The sequence below is a fragment of the Sinohyriopsis cumingii genome, chromosome 2 (assembly GCF_028554795.1).
Source record: "Sinohyriopsis cumingii isolate HCF-2022 chromosome 2, ASM2855479v2, whole genome shotgun sequence".
Taxonomy (NCBI): Eukaryota; Metazoa; Mollusca; class Bivalvia; order Unionida; family Unionidae; genus Sinohyriopsis; species Sinohyriopsis cumingii.
The window spans coordinates 18,710,939-18,732,651 of NC_142962.1; the positions used below are offsets into that span (position 1 = coordinate 18,710,939).

The 21,713-nt window shown below is 32.9% G+C and overlaps 1 protein-coding gene across 1 annotated transcript; it reads left to right on the top strand.

Annotated features, from left to right (window-relative positions):
* The first annotated feature begins 5,576 nt into the window (after window positions 1–5,576).
* On the top strand, window positions 5,577–21,300 carry LOC149804410 (NF-kappa-B inhibitor alpha-like). The gene is made up of 6 exons (XM_089939948.1): window positions 5,577–6,303; window positions 10,588–10,743; window positions 11,538–11,734; window positions 12,081–12,169; window positions 13,568–13,798; window positions 14,811–21,300. The coding sequence occupies exons 1-6, from the start codon at window positions 5,831–5,833 to the stop codon at window positions 14,859–14,861; spliced, it is 1,197 nt and encodes a 398-aa protein (XP_089796074.1). The 5' UTR covers window positions 5,577–5,830; the 3' UTR covers window positions 14,862–21,300.
* Window positions 21,301–21,713: the final 413 nt, after the last annotated feature.

Genomic DNA, 21,713 nt, shown 5'->3' on the forward strand with positions numbered 1-21,713 from the left:
TCTCACGAAATACAAAGGAATACTTGTGGTTGCTGACTCTTTTGCTCAATCAACTCTGCGATTACTGTTGGCCTTGATGTTGCTAGAATTCTGATCACAGCAACTATCATATACAGACTAACTGGATTTGTTGTCAGAGGTACTTCAATAACAACCAGTGCCACAGGTGGTGCTGATATAATAATCACCACGTGGCTGCATTTGTGAATACATGTTAAGTCGGAACTTCTCATGACGGCACAAAACAGTCTTAATACAATTACCAAGCTCTGCTCGAAGATAAACAATTGGCATGAGTAAGTCTGACATCGTGGCTGAAATGGAAAGCCACCAAAGACTTAATGCGCAGATATGGAACCGATTCGTTCGCGACCCAAAACGGGAAGGTTAATTTAGAGACAATAAAGATAGAACAAATGTTTTCCAGTGTATATCGATTTGACAAGCAACATATTTGCCTGACTGCAGCATCTAGTATATTAACTTTTCTTCTGGATTCTATCACAACGTGTTCATGTGCACTTGCGTAAATCATGCACTTGCATGTGATTTCAGAGTAAAGTCGCTGGGTATAGAAAGCTTTGGATTAAATCAGTAAACTTTGCCCAAACGTCCCATGATCATTCTACTCAAAACAAGCCCTCTCATATTTCTTAATATTCAGGGAATCCCATTTGGAAATCCACGCCCATTATGAACATCAGTGGCCTATGACCTGAGAGAAGTGACCAAAGCAATGTATGAGTCATGAGTTCTTGCAGGCACATAAAAACGAAACAACCATATTCAACCAACATTATGTTTCCCCCACCTGAACCATATGTTAGTCTAAGGCTGCAATAAGAAATGCTTTCTTCTGAATCGTATTGACCAAGAACCAACACGCACTAAGTACCTGTCAAACTTCATTACGGTCTTTTGGACAACGTAGGTTAAAAAAAAAACACAACAGCTAATGTGATTGCAATCAATGAAGACCTACTTTTAATACATATCTTAGACTGTATCACTTCCATCATTCATAATATATGTATTCTGAAAGTAGATAACTAAACTCTACAAGACAAGGAAGCAATAGAGTGCTAACATATACATGTATTGTACAAAAGGCGTAAAGACTATGCATACTGATATTGCTCACTAAAATAAACGAAGATTTGCGTATATTCTTATGTATATCTATAGTTTTTGTAATTTGTATTCATAACTGTAAACTGTAGTTATTATCTTTAGTTGAAATTTCGTACATGCATAGGTTCTACTTTAAGATATTAAAGAACGTAAAATTGCATACATCTATAGATATATGCTTATATACATGTTCACAGTTACTAATAATAAAATTATTAGTAATAAAAAAATTATTAGTAAACGTGTTTACAAGTTTCTGGTTTTTTCCATTGGACGGGTCGATGAGTTGGTATCTTAGAAGAATTAAGTCAATCCTCACTGCATGGGTTAGTTCATTTACAATGTTGGAAATTTGAGATTTGTCACATTGGTTTTCCTTCTTTCTGTTATTTAGTTTATGATCGTGGAGTGGTAACAATGTGTATGTATGTAAGTATGTATGTAAGTAAGTAAGTAAGTAAGTAAGTAAGTATGTATGTATGTATGTATGCATGCATGCATGCATGCATGCATGTATGTATGTATGTATGTATGTATGTATTGTAAAAAGCCAAATGGGTCTCTTTATCGAGCGAATTACACCCCGGCATGAATCCCGCTAGAAGTCATTTGTTTTCTCACGACTTTCAAAGACTTCTCAATTACTACTGTTGTAAACTGGAAATTCCTACGCCCCCAGACTATAAAGAGTTTTCCTCTAATCAATGCATGACCTCAGATATCACAACTTCAAAACTGCCTGCCTGCCTCACAACTACGTGGTTTCTCTATATTACATTTCCGTAACGTAGTGCCAGTATTTCACACCGTGAAAAACCAAATACAGGGAACTACATTCCCTACGCTACCCTAGGTCAGTCAATCATGATTTCAAGCCACATTTCGCATGTAACTCTACACCATATTTACCATCATAGCAACAATGAAAGGCGTCTTCAGATGAGGGAATATTCCCTCTCAATTATTCCAATTTATAATTTACCAGTCTGCTTCACAAATAATGCATATAGAGTCACATGATCAATCCATATAATTAGCTTTAACAGGGACTACTTGGCGACAGTGACAACTATGAGGCTCTGGCCTGAACTATCTACGTAAACTTTGCCATCTTGAATTCTCATCAACACCTCACATTCTGACGTTTGCCACTAGCAATTGGCTAATTATTCGGGTTGAGACCTATTTCTCCCAACACCAAGTTCCCAAAGTCAAACAAGTAATCACTAAAACCTAAGAAATCATTAAAATGGAGAGCTATATACAAATGGCGCATACTCCAAATTTATTACAGTATGTATGTAAAGTTGTGTATTATTCGATCTCTATCAGCTCACTGTATATATTATTCACTGACATGGGATAATTAGAATGTTAAAATATGAGGTAGTTGGATAGGTAAAGTGTAAAGCAAGGAAATTTAAAGCAGATATACGGAAATCTTAACTTTTTTATTCTTCTATAACACGAACTCCTATATTTAACAATATATTGTTTAGTTATAATCCAATGTCTTCCAAAGAAGACAGCATACTATTTTAATTTAACACTAAGAATGCTCGGTTATGCACAATGCCTTTATAGATACATGTACCAGCAAGATTATACTAAAATTTAAACTCTACAAGAGTACCATGCCATTTTTTAAAAGTTGACTAAAGAGAAAACAACAACATAATGTTTGCAAGCCATGCCATTATTTGGTTGTTAAATCATATGTTGAAAATAAATTCTCATATTTTCACCAAATATTTGCATGCTTTGTTTCATCTTTGACACTGTGTGAGGAAAAATCTTGCAGAACATTGGATCATCTCGCATCCTCACTTCAAACAAACTGTTTCGTTTAGTCGAGAAAAAACTTCAGATGTCGATGTAGGAAAACATATCAGTTCGATGGGTTGGATAATTCGTCTTCAGATGTCGGTGTAGGAATACACATAAATTCGATGGGTTGGATAATTTGGCTTCAACAGAGTGCAAAACATATGTTGCAACTGAAAAGGCAGACAATGTTCTGATTGGGACTTTGTCTTCTTCCACTGCCATATTTTGAAAAATCTGTTTCATACGAGAGGGATAGGCCTCATGCGCAATGGAAATCGGCAAAATAAATTGAACTTATGATCCCTTTTGAAGTATATTAAGTTCAGACGTATAGTCTGAATATATTTATGTTGCGGCTTCTTGCAGAGAAATATCTACCAATGAAAATGATAACTAATTAAATAATGTTCATTACTAAAATTTTTATAGCATATAGATTTAGCACAATGAAAATACAGAAAGCAATGGAAATAATTTATTTTGATTGTTAGTCAGTAAATTAAAGTACGCAATAGAAACGATTTATTTTGATTTATAAGTGAGTAAATTACACAAATACAAATTAAGTAAACAAAGATCTAATTTATTTCAATTTTTTATTTAAAAAGGAACAATTTGTAGAGCTTAATACTCTTTTTTAAAATGTATTTATTTATTGTCATGCTCGTTAAGCTAAATATCAAAGTCATTCCTTACTGTATTTTGGTGTTTATTAAGCACAGGCAGATACTTGTACTTGAAATTAAAAATAATGCCAGAGATATTTAGGAAATAATAAAATAGTGTAACACAATTCTTTGGCTAAAAATCATCATCAACAATAACTCGAACAGATAAAACGAAGAAAAAAACTAGGTAAAGTTGAATGCTCAAAGCGGCATGTTATTTAATTAATTCAATTATGAACTTTCATTCATGATTATCTTCTACAGTCTGCATAAGGCTTAGAATAGGCATCTGATGATAACGTACTTACGTTAACCTACCTTAATTAAAAAATTACTTAAAAACAAAATAAATCATTTCCATTGCGTACTTAGTTCCAGTAGCGCTAACTACAAAACTTTGGTAATGAACATTATATTATGAGCGATAATTTCCATTTGTATATTTTTCTTCACAAGAATCCGCAACATAAATATATTTAAACTATACTTATTAGCTTAACGATGTGTTTCTTAATATACTTCGGAGCAGGATCATAAGATAAGATAGTTCCGTCGCGTTTGCCGAATTCCATTCCGTATCAGGCCAGTCACTGTCATATGAAACACATTTTCAATTAAGTTAATATTATAAAAAAACAATAACACATCTATCCATATTTTGAGACATGGACCACTAAATAAAATTTATTAACTTCTGTGATCTCCATTGCGTATAATGATTTCCATTGCGCAGCATGTAGGTCACATTTAAATAAAATATTATTTGAGCAAATTTGCGCTGTTATTTTAAAATAGGTATTAATTTTTTTATGTTTCGATATCAGTTTATCACCATAAATCATATTTAGTTAAAATAGTGACGAAATAGTGTTAATTTACAATATGGTGACTTCTATTGCGTATTTTACTTCCAATTTGTTCCATTCTCCATACTGGTTTAAAATACAGTTCTTAATGAAGGATGACAAAATTATTACCAAAACTAACCTCGCCTGTGGTCCACAATTGTTGACAGGAGTACAAACAAATATGTCAAATGCAGCTGGGAAATATAAATTAAAGAAGAAAAGAATGAAGGACTCGTGCACACAAAATAAATAGAATATGGATTTGGAGCACATTTTCTTTCACATACACACACAAAATAAACAACCAGGGAAATTATATCTAGTATATATACAACAACGTTTGTCAAAGTTTGAAGATTATTTTGTTATGTTCCACAAAATCTGTAATTTACTAAGATGTGGGAAAACGTGCCCCATGCCAAATTACACTTTATATTTCGAATAAATGTGCATGGATTATCTCGTAAAAATATAATTTCACAGAATGTACCAAAATGTCACCGAATATTTTGTAATATCTCACAATCTGCTACTCTGAAAGTATCACAGGTATTCTTCGACACGAAGAGCTACAACATAAAAATGCAGATGTGGTCTAATGTAAACTATGCCCAAAAGAAAAGTGCGCTTGCCAAAACAATTGTGCTTGTTAAAGCAAATTTGTTTCGTCCACATGATCAGGGAGATCTATATAATCAGTGTAATTAATACTGAAAGTGTTCAACTAAATATACATACATATTATTTAACTGATTTCTTCAGTATGTACAATTGCGTGTATCTAAAGTTAGCCACGCTACATTAATAAGTATGATATCAAACACATCTTTGAAATACCAGCTAAACTAGACATTTATAACAGGAGCAGACTTCTTGTCCAATCCATATTCAAGTATATTCGAGTAGTTTTGGTCTCCTTTGGCAATGATACTTCTTATGTTTGTTGTTTATTTTTAATATATTTTTTAACAGTGAAACATATGTATGACTTTCAAATGAAAAACAAATTAATTAGAGTGCTTGTACGACTCTACTTAGCTGAACCGAAGAATCGGATCTTTGTTTGGTCAACTATGTAATATGGTACTGGACTTGGCTTTAGTCACAGCCATTTTGGGGAAACCCCACTGGAAAGTCCACAGATAATAGCGTAACTTGTTTTAGAGCTTACGAATGGTTTATTGATGCGTCAGTTCGAAGTTTCATAAAGAGAAGTTTTCCGTATGTGCTTTTAATCTTATGATATTGACTAGTTTTTGCATTATTTAGAATTTACACGTGAACTCGGAAGTAAATTAAAGATACAGCTGATTGGGAAGTGAACGCCATTTTGTGCTTGTACGGACGTGTGCAAATATGGAGGACGACGACTTAGGTGCTGACGAGCAATTAGAGGTGGATTGCTTACCAGTCCGCAAAAGTGATTCCTCACGATATATGGCTGAGCGTAAAATTCCACTCTGCAGCAGACCAGACCACAGCGGCGACAATGACTTAGAGACTGATGCTGAGTTTGACCTGAAAGCTGGTATTCTTGCAGAAACGTTATATCAGAACCTTCAAACAGGAGTCTACATTTCCAGCAAGTGTAAAGAAGATAAATTTTCAAGTGACAATACAGATTCAAGATTTAATTATGACAATGAATGCTTGGATAAATTAAATTGTTTGGACATAAAGGACGACGAGGGATACTACACGCAAAGTTTTCCTGAGCAGCAAGTCTGCAAATCTGAGCGGTTAGAGCAGTACGAAAGCTTTCAACCCGTTTCTTCTCGGTGTCAGTTTGAGGAAGAGGTTAGGTTAACAAAGGACGAAGACGGTGATACGTAAGTGATATTTGAGTAAGAGGGGTAAGGGGGAGAACTTATGGACTTGTTGCAACCTCATAATTTTTACGAATTGGCCTATACCTGTAATACAGTGTATAATATTAAGTCATGTCGTCATTAGAAACAGGCGAAATAATAATTCGAGCACAAAACGTACACGAATTGCAGAAGTAATTTTGCTTACAAGTCTGTTAATGGAACAGTTTTCATAATGGTGGTTAAGAAAAATCCTGTGCATTCATTCTATTTTTAGTAACAACCATTCCCTAGTGAATCATAGGGAAAATAAAGGCGGAATTAACACGCATTTTCTATATCATGAATAATGAATTAAATTGAATGGCCTGTATCCCATTTGACAATCATGCTTTGTTCTATTGTCAGTTGCAGCGGATTTATTTTCGAAATGGAAATACCAAGCTTTGGGAATTTGATACATGTGTGCCGTGTGCAAAGTTCTAAGTTCTCACTTAACTGGAAAGGACCACTTGCACGATCGCCGTTTATATAATTTACGTAGGCCTACCTGACCTGCGACATATAGTCATTTTTTTGCAACTGGATCTGTCTACCTTTAATTGCATATTTGCAAGTCATTGTTGTTGAAACGTGTACGGTGCTATCCTTATTGACCTTCACCTTTGGTAGAAATAGATATGTTCTATTAAAAACAGTCATTATTGAATGGATCATGTTATCGTTAGTTACAAAAATGAGTGCATGTCGCAGATCATGCACACGGCAGTCGCACGAGAAGCTTTAAGTTGCTTGCTGTCACCAAATCAAAGAACTTTCTCAGCTATTCACTCAGGATAATTTTTATTTTATTTGATGCTTGAGGTTAAATGAGATGGCTAGCTAAGCGCATTAAGAGTTTGAAAGGATCAGATTTCTTAGGTAATGTCAGTTGTTTTCCGTCAAAACCAAGAAGACATATTTATTTCTAAATATTTTATTACTTATATGTACAGTTAAGAAATTCCTAAGGAAATTTGACTGAATTTTGACTGCAAATATAATAATGATGATGATGATGATGAATGAACAGTATAAAGGCAGCAACATTAAATATAGGTTTTATGTTTCTAGAAAGAATAATTATAATTGCATGAAAAGATATCAACTACACTTACTCTGGTACTATCATAACTGGACTGTAATGATAGGTCCAGATATACTTAATACACTTTAAAATCCCTGGATAAGAAAGTAGTTGAGAAACATGCATGCACACACTTCTCAACAAAACTAATTGCCAGTGTGTAATGAAATGAATATTGATAAACATAGAGCATATATTAGTTATCAACATGGAGAAAAGTACCCTAATAAATCACTGGTGAAATTGGTTAACATTGATTCAGCAGCAGGTTTAAACCGGGTTTCATTTGACCTCTATACCCATTGTCATGTAGTTAGTAAAATGCGGAAAAAGTTACAGATTAATATATATATTAATATTATTTTCCAAAAATATAACTTAAATTCTGCTTAAGTACATAACACAATATAAATATGCTTTTAATATTCCAAATGAATTTATTTGAGTAAAAAGACATCTCATTTACTCTTTATGTTCTGCACAGTAAATTTGAGTAGTATGATTCTTTCTTCAGGTTATGAAAGCACACACTTAAATGTACATTTGCACAGTAGATCTAAGTAAAATAATTCTTTCTTATTTCAACACGGCAAGGCATAGTAGACTAAAAAATAAAATTGAAGAAACAATAGTATAGAGTGAGAGTCAATCCTGGATCTTTTGTGTGGCTGGTTGACATGTCCACTTGACTATAGTGAGTATGTAGTCACATGCCTTTGAAATTCTTCTGGGCGCACGCGACGCAAATCCAGTCAATCAGTCAGTGTAGTAAGAAAATATCGGAACATCTTAGAAGGAAATATAATTGGAAAGGCAAGGTTGCAGATATAGTCTTTTGGGGAGTGTGGGTCAGATTTTATTATTTTTTTACTATTCTAAATATTTATACAAATCATACAGTGTCTTAAAGAATGAATGCTAATTATTGTCCCAACATGATAGCATACATGTAAGGATAGTTATTCCAAAGTAAAAGATCAAACTGTGAATTCAGTATCTGAAAAATCAGCTTGACAGTTTCCAAAGTCATGGTGGCATGTACTGTTAAGCAGAATAGTATTATTCCTTTGCTATTCAAATATGATAAGGTTCACAAAAATACCTCAAAAGAAATTAAAAACTGTTATTTTTAGTAATAAATGTTTAGATTTGTAAATAAAAAAACAGGCTGCACTGCTTACCATTGTTATGAAACATTTAGATTTAAATACTATGGTAACTAACCCCCATTGTATAACACGTGACCCTGACTGGTCAGTGCACCAATATATTCTGAATGATGTATACTTGGCTAAACATAATATATACCTATCAATACCATTACAAGTTATCAGACTGCAAAAAAGGAAATTGTTCCATATTTTCTATTTCGTATAGTGGCCAGTTACTTAATTTTTAAAAGATTATTCACGTGGCTGCTTTTAGGAAACAGCATTGCATGGCACACTGATATATTTACTGGTCACTGTGCAGATATTCTCTTTTGTTGTGGGTACACAGCAGCCAATAGTCTTTCCAAAAGTTAGTACACAACAACTGTGTGAATAGATACTTAAGGAAATTGGCAATGCGAGATAAAACAGTCTTGCATTATTTCATTTGGTTGTATATAGAACTACACCAGTATCTCACATTAAATTTTGAATTGCTCAACATGTACCTGGGAAAAAATGAAAACTACCATTATTTTGAACAATTGTAAATGTCACATTTATGTCTAAGGTAAAACTGAATGATATCGGAACGATTGTCCTAATACGCCTGTAACGATATCGGAATGATGGTCCTAATCAGCCTGCGCCCATCACTAAGTAGGTTAACATAAGGCGTGTTCACTGGATGTAGTGAATATGATGTATAAAGTATTTCCCTGTCACATTAAAAGAAGATTTGTAATGAAATAAAATAGTCTTCAACTATAGAAAACTGGAGCCCAGAGTTTGAAAATTGAGGGTCTGTGAACATAAACTGAAGGTCCTAGAAGCAGGGACTCTGAACAGAGAGCTCTGGTTACTATTTATTAAAATCAGTCACCTTGATTTAAAAGATCCAGGGATTCTGTATTCATTAGATGCAATAAATTTTGTTCATACTTCAGTATTATTTAAATTGTTTAATTTTCTTTTTTATTGAGTTGTGTTTTTTTTTTTTGTGGAACACACAAGATATAAATAGGCTTGAACTTAGCTTAAAATTAAAATTCCAATATCCAAGAGACAATTAACAATGTTGCCATCAACATCAGTGTAAGCTCTGAAAAATTATAAATTCAAAAAGCAAAACAATCGCTTTGTTAATGGAAATTGTTGTTCAACATGAATCTCCATTTAATATAGGGTTCCAGAAGAGATTTCTTTTGTAAATCATCCTTTTCATCCTCCATATGTTATTGTTTGGTGTTAGGCCAACATCTATATCCATTGCTAACATTGACACATTTCTCACTTACAGTAGTAGTTGATGTTATTTTTAGAATAAAAAAACTAATGTAATGGAGATGTTAGGTTTAGGTCCAAAATCAGTAGCCTCACAGACCTCGTACTGTTATCATTTATTTACTTTTTTGTTCTTCATGAGCAATTTATTAAAGGCAAAAATATATCCATGAACTTTGAATATGTATGCATCCACAGTGTGTACTGCTTTTGTCAGCTAATATGACACATTTGTCATTGATGTGAATATAGAGGAATGAATCGTGTTTGATTGTCCTCAAAGGTTTGAATGTTATGAGACTGAAAACTGGATCCAGCAAAATGACAAATGAGAGATGGATTTGGTGTATTTTATGATATGGATTTGGTATATTTTAATATGAATTGTACATAAATTATCTGTAGATACTACCTGAATTTTAAGGGACCTGTAGTTTAGTTTGTTTTTCCAAGATGCACTTGTTAACTACATCATATTATGTAAATATGTCAAATAGTCACCTTCATATGACAATGACAGGTTTCATTTAAAATTAACCCTCATATAATAGTTTCTGTATACAGTCAGGTCTAGAGGTGATGGGCTTATACAGGTGTCACTGTATATTATTAGTGATTCATAAAATTTAATTGACTTAAAAATGTTTGCCTTAGAAATGATTTAATTTACTTTTAAATGTTTTATCACCTGATAACTTATTATAAAGTGTTTAATTCTGTATTCACATATCATTTTGCTTTCAGAGAGCTCCACAATTTTATCATTCAGCTTCTGAATGATTATGCACTGACATTAATCTCCCTCATCCGGGATCCAGAATATTTGAACATCAGAAATAATCTCTCCCAGACTCCCCTCCACTTAGCTGTCATTACGAAGCAAAGTAATGTTGTCAGAAGGTATGATATATATATATATATATATATATATATATATATATATATATATATATATATATATATATATACACACACACACACACATACATACTAAAAAGGGCCATATTTGTGGGACAAATTAAATCAAATGACTATTTTCCAACTTGACATGTCAGAATTTGGACACTAGGTGCTCATAATTATCTCTTAAATTTGTTTCATCATTTAATGTTCTCCCAATTGTTTAAATGCTCTTTTGTGACAAAATACAGGGCAAAAAAGGCATTTGACAGCTTAACTCCTGGACTTGTCAAAAGCCTATAAATGAACAATCAATTGTCCCATTCTGTACTAGACATGGTACTACTGGGTCTTTATGCCATGTGCTCTTTAACTATTTTGTGTATAGAAAGGTGCACATACATACACCACACCACCAACCCGCACATAACAGCATCTAATGTATGCAACAAAACCTAACTTATGGCATGCAGACTTGTAATTGACTGCTCGATTTACATACAGATATGACATCAGATTGGTCTACAATTATTGACACCATTGATATGAAGAGAATTGGATAAAACTTGGCTTCTAGCCTTTATTAACAATGTTATGAATGATTTAGAAAATAAATGAAGCTGCATTTTAGTGTACAAAATATTGCATATTATTGGATGAGACTTCTGTTAAAGTGTCTTTAGTTGGAAAAATGGATTTGTTAGTTGAGTTTTCAGGAAGGTCAGTTAATGAGTTATATATGTACCATCTCTAGCTAGTGTGTTTTTACAATTTTTATTTGCTAATCATTGTAGGTTAATGACAGCAGGGGCTGAGATTGATTGCCATGATCAGAAGGGCAACACCCCTCTCCATATTGCGGCTTGCGAGGGCTATTTTGAGATTGCACACGTCCTATTGACACCCATATCGGAAGATGAACTGAAACAGAACAGCTATCCAATACAGGTTGTGCAGGCATCCAGGAGTATGAACACAAGAAATTACAGTGGTAAGAATAAAATTGTATTAAGTTTTCATGGTTGGGATCCTTGTGAGATGTTTCTTGTTTCTGTGGAATTTCTTTATCCTGCATGTATCCTGGTTAATCACAGTGGGATCCCACTTGATATGTTTCTGTTTGATGTTTTTCTGTGCAGTAATTAGAATTCTTAAGATCATCATGAAACAGCTACATTTAGGCACCTTGTGTTTTGCAACTGCAATCATATTTGTTTCTCCTATTGATTTAAGAGGAGCTTAATTATTTAATTGGATAATTAATATATAAGAATGCTGTGTAACTATAACAGAATACATTTTTGCCATGATATTTTGGTCATAAATCTGATTTTCAGGTCAGACTGCATTACACTTAGCTGGTGAAAAGGCTCATTACAATACATTGTTGGTTTTGCTGCATTATGGAGCTGACATAAACATACAGGTATGTAACATCATACATTCTTTAAATATTGTTCTTGCTACACTGTATCATACATCCATTACATATTGCTGTTGCTACATATTGTCTTATCTTTGCGATTCGCATTTAGGGAAATAGGTAGCATTATTTTAGATTATAGTGTTGCACATTGAGCTCTGGTTTCCTGCAATGTTTTGTTCTGTGTCCCTCAGATGCCAGCTCCTGTGCACACACAGGGTGTGTCTTTTCATTGGGGAAAAATCAAAGCTTTTCTTATGTGCACAACTATCCATGTTTACACTAGCAGTGTAAAAGTCTTGAAAGGTTGTAATATATTTCAGATGGCTATTAATGCAATTAATTTCAATTCTAAAACATATTTGGCAATCAAAACTTTTAAAGGTTTGTGGCAGTCTGCAAGGTTGCAGTATGAAGTTACTGTTGACCACTAGTGTAATATATTTTCAAGGTTTAACTGATGACAAAAGGAACTAAATTTGTTGTTTGACAAGCTTGCAGGAATAGATTTTTTGGCACTTAATCAGTGAAATATTGTTTGAAAAGTAAATTAATTCATAATAATGGGAATTCTTATAATAAATGCCGGTAGTGAATACTAAATTTAAAAAAGTACAAGATCAAAAAATGGAAAATTCCATAGTGCAGCTCTTTTCAGGTGAATCAGGTATTCAAACATAAATGTTTCTATGGTTCATCACTTTACAAGACCTTTATTACATAAGCACAAGTATCCAAGGAAGGATGATAGTACATATCATGAGACAAAATTAAGGAGGCAAAAGTGTCAAAATAAAAAATATCTACTTTTTTCTGCCACACCTAGTGCATTAAGTACTATCTTGTGTTTTTCTTTGTCCCTTTGACATTTTGTCCCCTAGTCTTGGGATCCTTAGTTCAACACTGCTGTACTTTCACATGTGTATTTCAGTATGAGATGACGTCTTCTTTTTTTCTTCTCCTTTCCATTTATCTTCATCTTTTTCATGTGATAATGAGTGAATTGTATTCCATCAGTTGTAAAATTCTGTCTCAGTTTGTACAGCTTTTGTTGCTCAGTTTGAAGTATCTCAGAGTTTTAATTTGCAAAGGATGTATAAATCCCAGTTGTCATGTGATATATTTCTTTTCGTAATTGATTTTTTAAATAGTATTTATTTAGTCAGTAATGTTGAGGTTAGAACATTATCAGTATCTGATAAAGAGATTTGCCCTGGATCTTTTAAAAACTGTTATATCTGGTATTATCATTATGCATATGAAACAAAACTACACCATGGGTGTGGATTAGCTTTCTTTAGGATAAAATACTTATGAGCAGTATTTGTGTGGACTGCATAGTTCAGAGGGAGATGTATCAACTGTTATTTATCTAGACCTAATTATTGTTTGTATTTTCAGGATGCAAAGAGTGGCAGAACTGTGTTGCACTATGCTGCAGAGGCTGGCAATGAAGCCCTTGTGAACTTTTTGTTACAGCAAAGGGCGATAAACATAAACTGCATGACATATAGTGGGGCAACACCCATCATGCTCGCCTGGGGGCGAGGTCATAAGAAAGTTGTGGAACTGCTGAAGAAATTTGGAGCCGAGTTTGACCAGAACGATAATTCTGATGAGGATGAAGATATGGTATGAGCTTTAATATGAACAGTTCTAGATTAATAAAGAATGAAATTCAGGAATAGGCTTGATTATATACCCCAATCAGTCATTCTCAGTGGTGACACACGATATATGCCCCTTTGCATTAGATCATATGTCACAGAAAATTGATGCTTTACCTATGATTGATTGCTCATTGAAAAGCATCTGAAAAATTAGAAGTGCACAAAATGTGCAAAACTTCAGTTCCTTTTTACATAGTAAACAAACTTTTACAAAACGTATATACAATTCTGCTTCTTTTAGTTTTCACACAAATCACATTCGACTTGAGACAGGACATAACTCTTACAGCTCATCATTGGGAAAAGTGTTAATTAGTGTGTTCATGTCATACATTGAATTCACAATTAGTGGGGTTCCAATTTTTAGATTCTTTGTCTGATGATTGAAGACTTATATCTGCTGTGCAATGTTTGTTTTATATGCTATACAATGTTTGTGTGTGGATTTATTTTTAAATTCTTTTATAAGGAAAAAGTTAGGTCTTCAAGCTTTTCTGTGTAATTATGAATGGGCTTATATAAATGCAAGGCAGTGTGTGTAATTATGAATGGGCTTATAGAAATGCAAGGCAGTATGTGTAATTATGAATGGGCTTATAGAAATGCAAGGCAGTGTGTGTAATTATGAATCGGCTTATAGAAATGCAAGGCAGTATGTGTAATTATGAATGGGCTTATAGAAATGTAAGGCAGTCTGTGTAATTATGAATGGTCTTATAGAAATGCAAGGCAGTATGTGTAATTATGAATGGGCTTATAGAAATGTAAGGCAGTGTGTGTAATTATGAATGGGCTTATAGAAATGCAAGGCAGTCTGTGTAATTATGAATGGGCTTATAGAAATGCAAGGCAGTCTTAAGTATCATGCTTGAAAACTCTTGTATACTAATTTAACTTGGCTTATATAACTGACTTTACATTGATTTGTCTGATCTGGGTAATTTTAGTTTGCTTTGTATGTGCTTTATTTTCAGGAAGAGGAAGTGGACTTCAAAATCGGAGGCCAACGAGTTCAGTTCCCCTGATTATGCAACAACAGACACCCCAGAAAGGTGTTAGCTATTGCAAATGATTCTGGACAAGGCACCATGTGAACATATGAGATGAAGAGGAGTCTGTGTCAGTAATCAGGATGAATATAAATGATGGAGTCCAATGAACATTTATTGAAGTCTGATTTGAAATGCTTCACATTAGCTAACAGATTACAGACACTATCTCCCTCTCTGTCTATGTGTGTGTCTATACACACACGCGCGCACGCACGCACACACACACACACACACACACACACACATATATATATATATATATATATATATATATCCTTGATTGTGGTCAAATTTTAGATGCAAATTTCTCATATTTTTTCACAATATTATTCCAGATAAGAATGAAAGCATTCAGATTAAAATGGAAAATGAGCTGACGAGGGATCTTTGTTTAGTGAACTATAGAAATTCAGATATGTGTGTTTATAATTTGACTAATTTATGTAGAATTAAGCAGCATGTAGTTTTTCAGGGATAGACTTTGAAGTTTTACATTAATGGATGGCACTTACTGACAGCTTCGAAAAATAATTTTTGTTGACATCTATTTTTTCCGATTCTTGGTCGCAGAAGACTTTGTTGTGATATGCAGACAGTTGAGAAGAAAATTTTGCAAGGATTTAAATACTTCTTTATGTTTAAGTAGATTTCATGTTACCTGAATCCTTATGTATGACGAATAACGTGAATGTATTCATTGTTTGATTGTTTGTAAAGGGGCACATTACTATTTATTTCTGCAGTACATAGTAAGCTAGCTATACCATATGTATAATTTTTTTTATTCAATTTCAATGAGACTTGTAACAATCCAATTTTGTTACTATTTGGTAACAACAACAAATTGTGTCAGATAAACCTGAAATCACTCTTATATCTTTTTTGTACTAAATTGTACATGTAGTGAAAATATTTTCCACATGGTTCTTGATACCATGTTTGTCTGGTTTTACAAATGTCCTAGCCACATCTGTATCCCTCACATCCCATCTTGGCTTATCTTCACAGTTTTTCATCAAAGTTTTACCAAGTTATAGCCCATGTATCAGCTTAAAGCTATGACCTTTGACCATCAATTTTCATTCATTTACATTTGAAGCACTTTATATATCAAACTAAATTTGATATGAGGCTTTGTGTTAAGAAGATATAGACTAATTTTGGTTCATTACTGTTTTCTGGCCAGAAAGTTATGGAGTTAATGCCCCTGTTTAACTAAGAACTTTGACCTTATCATTGCATCATATTGATAGGGGGCATCCATAGTGTGAAGGCATATTTCTATTCTTCTTGTTGTTTTTTGACACAATCTTTAATATCTTTGATTACTTTGTGGTTCTTAGAAATAAAGTTTGCAAAAGTGATTTTCTGTCATTTCACTGGGTTACCATTAATCTGTGCATGAATACACTTTTTTTTGTATTTGATGACTGATCTCTATTTCATTTGTTTAAGATAAAGGCTTCTAATCTTTTTATATGATTGGGCATGGTTTATTCACGGGTTTGAGAATTTTTATCTTCCACCCCTACCCCCACCTCATCCCACCCCCGAATGGCAAAGAACAGAATTGAAGATGGTAGTACTGTATGAATAGCATAAAAATGTAGGGACATGCTCTCTTGTGCAAAATTATAGCTTTTATAGTTTCTATGTATAAAAAAAAAATTAAAAAATCTTTTCCAAGACGAGTCTAATTTGCTGCAGCAGAGTTTGCAATTTCACTAATTTGCTTCATTTCAGCATTGTTGTACATACATGTAATTCATTAGTTGTGTTGTTTGAATCAGAAGAATGCACATTTTATCTCTAGCATGGCATAAAAGGCAACTAATGAATGTAACTTTTATGCCCCAAGACATGACCTTCATGATGATCAAGGCACCATGAACATATGAGATGTGGAAGTCCTTGACTTTCTTTAAGAGTGCAGTTTATGTTTAAAAATAGTCTTTATTTTAACAGTATTTTACCCCTTTTTTGCCATGATCTTTGTTTTGTTTCTCTCAGTTTTGCACTAATATGCCCTTAAAGCACACACACACACACACACACACATATATATATACATATATATATATATATATATATATATATATATATATATATATATATATATATATACTCACCATATCTATGTTTATGTACAGAAATTAAGCTGCATCAAAGGAAGAACTTGAAATTGCTTTCAGAGGTAGACACAAATTGAATAAGTTTTTAATTTTGTTTGATGAAAAAATACATTAATTTTGTGTACATGTTTGGCTTCACAACTGAAATTGACTGACAAAATAACAAGGTTTACTATTTAGAAATGTGTGTTCATAATTAAAATATATTTTTTTCATTGGCATGACTCTAATTTAAGCTTGAATATTTATTTAGCCATGGTAAATTATTGGATTTCTTTTCACATAAATGATCTACTTTGATAAATGAATTTTTAAAAGCAAGTCACCAATAAATTTCAAAGATCTTTGTCTTCCATTTTTTAAAGCATAGAATGGTATAATGGTAGTTATTAAGTACAAATAAACCTACAAAAAATCAATCAAACATAAAACCTTCTAATGGTATAATGGTAGTTGTTAAGTACGAATAAACCTACAAAAAAATCTATCAAACATAAAACCTTCTATAACAACAGTACACATACACAAAACTGTAACCACTTTGATGACTGATATTCGAAGTGCAATGATTCATGTGTATATGAAATGATGTACATCAGTATGAAATAAAAATACCAATACATTTGTTGTTTGTTCATCCATGTACATTGCACATCTGATACTGCAGAAACATGAGAAACTTTGAATTTTGTTCTTTTTTTCAATCACAAAAGGACATCCGCAAACAGAAATGCAAACAAGCTATTTTGTGTCTCAGTCCATAAGCACAAAGTGGATCAAATACTTACGCTGTTTGTAGCATCAGTCGGTATCGAAACTAAATACCATTTAAGATCCAAGGAGATTCCTGCTACTGTTAATAGTTACTAATGGTACATGGCCAATTTATAATTGATTCCTGCTACTGTTAATAGTTACTTATGGTAAAAGGCCAATTTATTATTGCATAGATCCAAGGAGATTCCTGCTACTGTTAATAGTTATTAATGGTACAAGGCCAATTTATAATTGATTCTTCCTACTGTTAATAGTTACTAATGGTACATGACCAATTTATAATTGATTCCTGCTACTGTTAATAGTTACTAATGGTACAAGGCCAATTTATAATTGCATAGATCCAAGGAGATTCCTGCTACTGTTAATAGTTATTAATGGTACAAGGCCAATTTATAATTGATTCCTGCTACTGTTAATAGTTACTGATGGTACAAGGCCAATTTATAATTTATTCCTGCTACTGTTAATAGTTACTAATGGTACAAGGCCAATTTATAATTGCATAGATCCAAGGAGATTTTTGCTACTGTTAATAGTTACTAATGGTACAAGGCCAATTTATAATTGCATAGATCCAAGGAGATTCCTGCTACTGTTAATAGTTATTAATGGTACAAGGCCAATTTATAATTGATTCCTGCTACTGTTAATAGTTACTGATGGTACAAGGCCAATTTATAATTGATTCCTGCTACTGTTAATAGTTACTAATGGTACAAGGCCAATTTATAATTGCATAGATCCAAGGAGATTTTTGCTGCTGTTAATAGATACTAATGGTACAAGGCCAATTTATAATTGATTGCTGCTACTGTTAATAGTTACTAATAGTATAAGGCCAATTTATAATTGCATAGATCCAAGGAGATTTCTGCTGCTGTTAATAGTTGCTACTGGTACATGGCCAATTTATAATTGATTCTTGCTACTATTAATAGTTACTAATAGTATAAGGCCAATTTATAATTGCATAGATCCAAGGAGATTTCTGCTACTCTTAATAGTTACTAATGGTACAACGCCAATTTATAATTGATTCTTGCTACTATTAATAGTTACTAATGGTACATGGCCAATTTATAATTGATTCCTGCTACTGTTAATAGTTACTAATGGCACAAGGCCATTTTATAATTGCATAGATCCAAGGAGATTCCTGCTACTGTTAATAGTTACTAATGGTACATGGCCAGTTTATAATTGATTCCTGCTACTGTTAATAGTTACTGATGGTACAAGGCCAATTTATAATTGATTCCTGCTACTGTTAATAGTTACTAATGGTACAAGGCCAATTTATAATTGCATAGATCCAAGACTACATAAAGATATCAAAAAATAAAGTCAGTTTTTCTTTGAGTAGTAAAACTAAAACAAATGATATGACTCCCTTTTTTTTCTTCTTAAAATCTGTTTTGTTTGTATGATAGTGTACCAGTATAAAGAATGTGAAATTCTAAAGGGAGTGAGAAAAATATTATTTTTACCATTGGATCCTTTGCGATAAAGTCTGAATATTTGCAATGATGTTGCATTGAACTTTGTTGCTTTTGGACATAAATTTTCATAAAACTACTTAATCTTCAGAGTACCATACCCTCTTGGTCAAGCTTTTAGTTTGCTAATGCAATACTCTTCCACCCATCACAGCAATTCAAAGCACATGAGACACTAGCCCACATGTTAACTGGTCATGTCCACAGCTAGATATAGTGCAGTTCCCCAGTCATGTTGTCCAGAGTTAAATATAGCACAGTTCCCCAGTCATGTTTTCCACAGCTAGCTAAAGTGCAGTTTCCCAGTCATGTCCATGGTTAGATATAGTGCAGTTCCTCAGATGTGTTTTCCACTGCTAGATAAAATGCAGTTCCCCAGTCATGTTGTCCACAGCTTTAGTACAGTTCCTCAATCATGATGCCCACAGCTAGATACTGTGCAGTTCCTTGGTCATGTTTTCCACAGCTACATATAGTGCAGTTCACCAGTCATGTTGTCAACAGCTAGATATAATGCAGGTGTAGCCAGTAGCTTTTGATAATATGTATTATTTACAAAGTGATGTTATAAAAAGTAGAGTTAGATATAGCACATATAATTGTTTAAGCATAACAAATTGGAAGAGAGGAAGAGTGCATCAGCACTTGAGGAATGCACTGTATATATTGTCAGGAAACAGATTTTCAGCAGTGTGTTTGGCATGAAAAATATTTTATGGATCACAAAATTCTTGGAGATTATATTTAAATGCACAGACGACTTTTTTTGAAACTGCATATTTTGCACAGGAAAGAATTTTTTCAGTTACAAAATATCTACTGAGAGAAACCTATTATAGATGGAGATACTTGACTGTATCAGTTGTATGCTGCTGTTATATTAAATAATTTACTAAGTCTTGAAGACTTGTGTATGTTAAACTTCAAGCATGTAAACCAGGTTGAAACTTAAGTATCTGTTGATTTCAAAGGTGCAATAAATCTGGTAATGAATGCAGTATCTTTTGATTTCAAAGGTGAAATAAAACTGGTAATTAATGCAGTGCAAAAATTAAAATATATCTTAAATGTATAAATAAATTTAACATAATAATGCAAATAATATTTTTATTTTACTGTGATTCATGTTATTTTTATGCTTGTTGAGAGACTAGTTAGTAGTACAGGTCCTCAGAAATATGGCAGTCTTCTGTTACTGTAAGAGACTAATGCATAGTAAGAGTCGTCAGAAAGTTAGTAGTAAGAGTCTTCAGAAATATGGTAATGTTCTGAGAGAGACTATTGCTTAGTAAGTCCTCAGAAGTATGGCAATGTTTTGTGAGAGACTTGTCAGTAGTAAGAGTCCTCAGAAATATGGCAATGTTCTGTGAGAGACTTGCATAGTAAGTCCTCTGAAATATGGCAATGTTCTGTGAGCAACTCGTCAGTAGTTAAGAGTCCCCAGAAATATATCAATGTTCTATGAGAGACTTGCATAGTAAGTCCACAGAAACATGTCAGTGTTCTGTGAGAGACTACTGAATAGTAATAGGCCAGTATTAGTTCTTGACTTATATACATAAAAATCACAAAACTATTGCTAGTTTGGCATAAAGAATATATTTGCAAATATTTGTTGCTGAAGAAAATATAATAAAGTATTACTGCATTTGAATGAGATAATAATATCTAAAGAGAACAAAAATAGTCCTACCAGTTGCTAATATTGTGAAATGCATTTTGAGTATATTAAATGTGTGATGAAAAATAATATAAACTTGTGATCTCAAAGTTTCATTTATTTCAGAAAAAGAACATTGATTTATCTTTCACTGAGTGCCAAAACAATGAAAGCAAAAGAAAACATTTTCAAAATCTATTGAAAATGAATGTTCAAGTTTTTATTCTTGTATATATGTTCATTGACTTTTGTTTAGCTGTTTGCTGTATAATTGCAGATGGGCTTATTTGTTGGTCTTGTAATTGCATTAAATGGGAACTTTATTAAATCTTTTATCAACTTGATTATTCATTTGTATATTCCATAATTTTCCTCTTTTTGGAAATGGAGAAACTTCTCTTGTTCCATTTTTCTGATATATGACATTACTGACTACACATTTTGTTCTTTCACCTCAGTAATGTTAAATTAAAAATGTAGAATACTTTTTATTTGTTGTCTTTAAGCTTTATGTGAAATGTAAATAACTGAAACATTGTACATAATAGATTCTAGAAAATTATTTTATTACTGAGGAAATATATATACATGTATAGAATTATCTGAAAAGATTGCTGCTTCCTTGCTCAGGATAATTCAAGATCATTATTTACTTCCCATACTCTTAGCATAAATATCTTAAGAGTTTGAAATTTTCGGGAGTATCACTCTGCCTTCATCAGCGACAAATGTTGATCACGTGACCTACAATTGAATT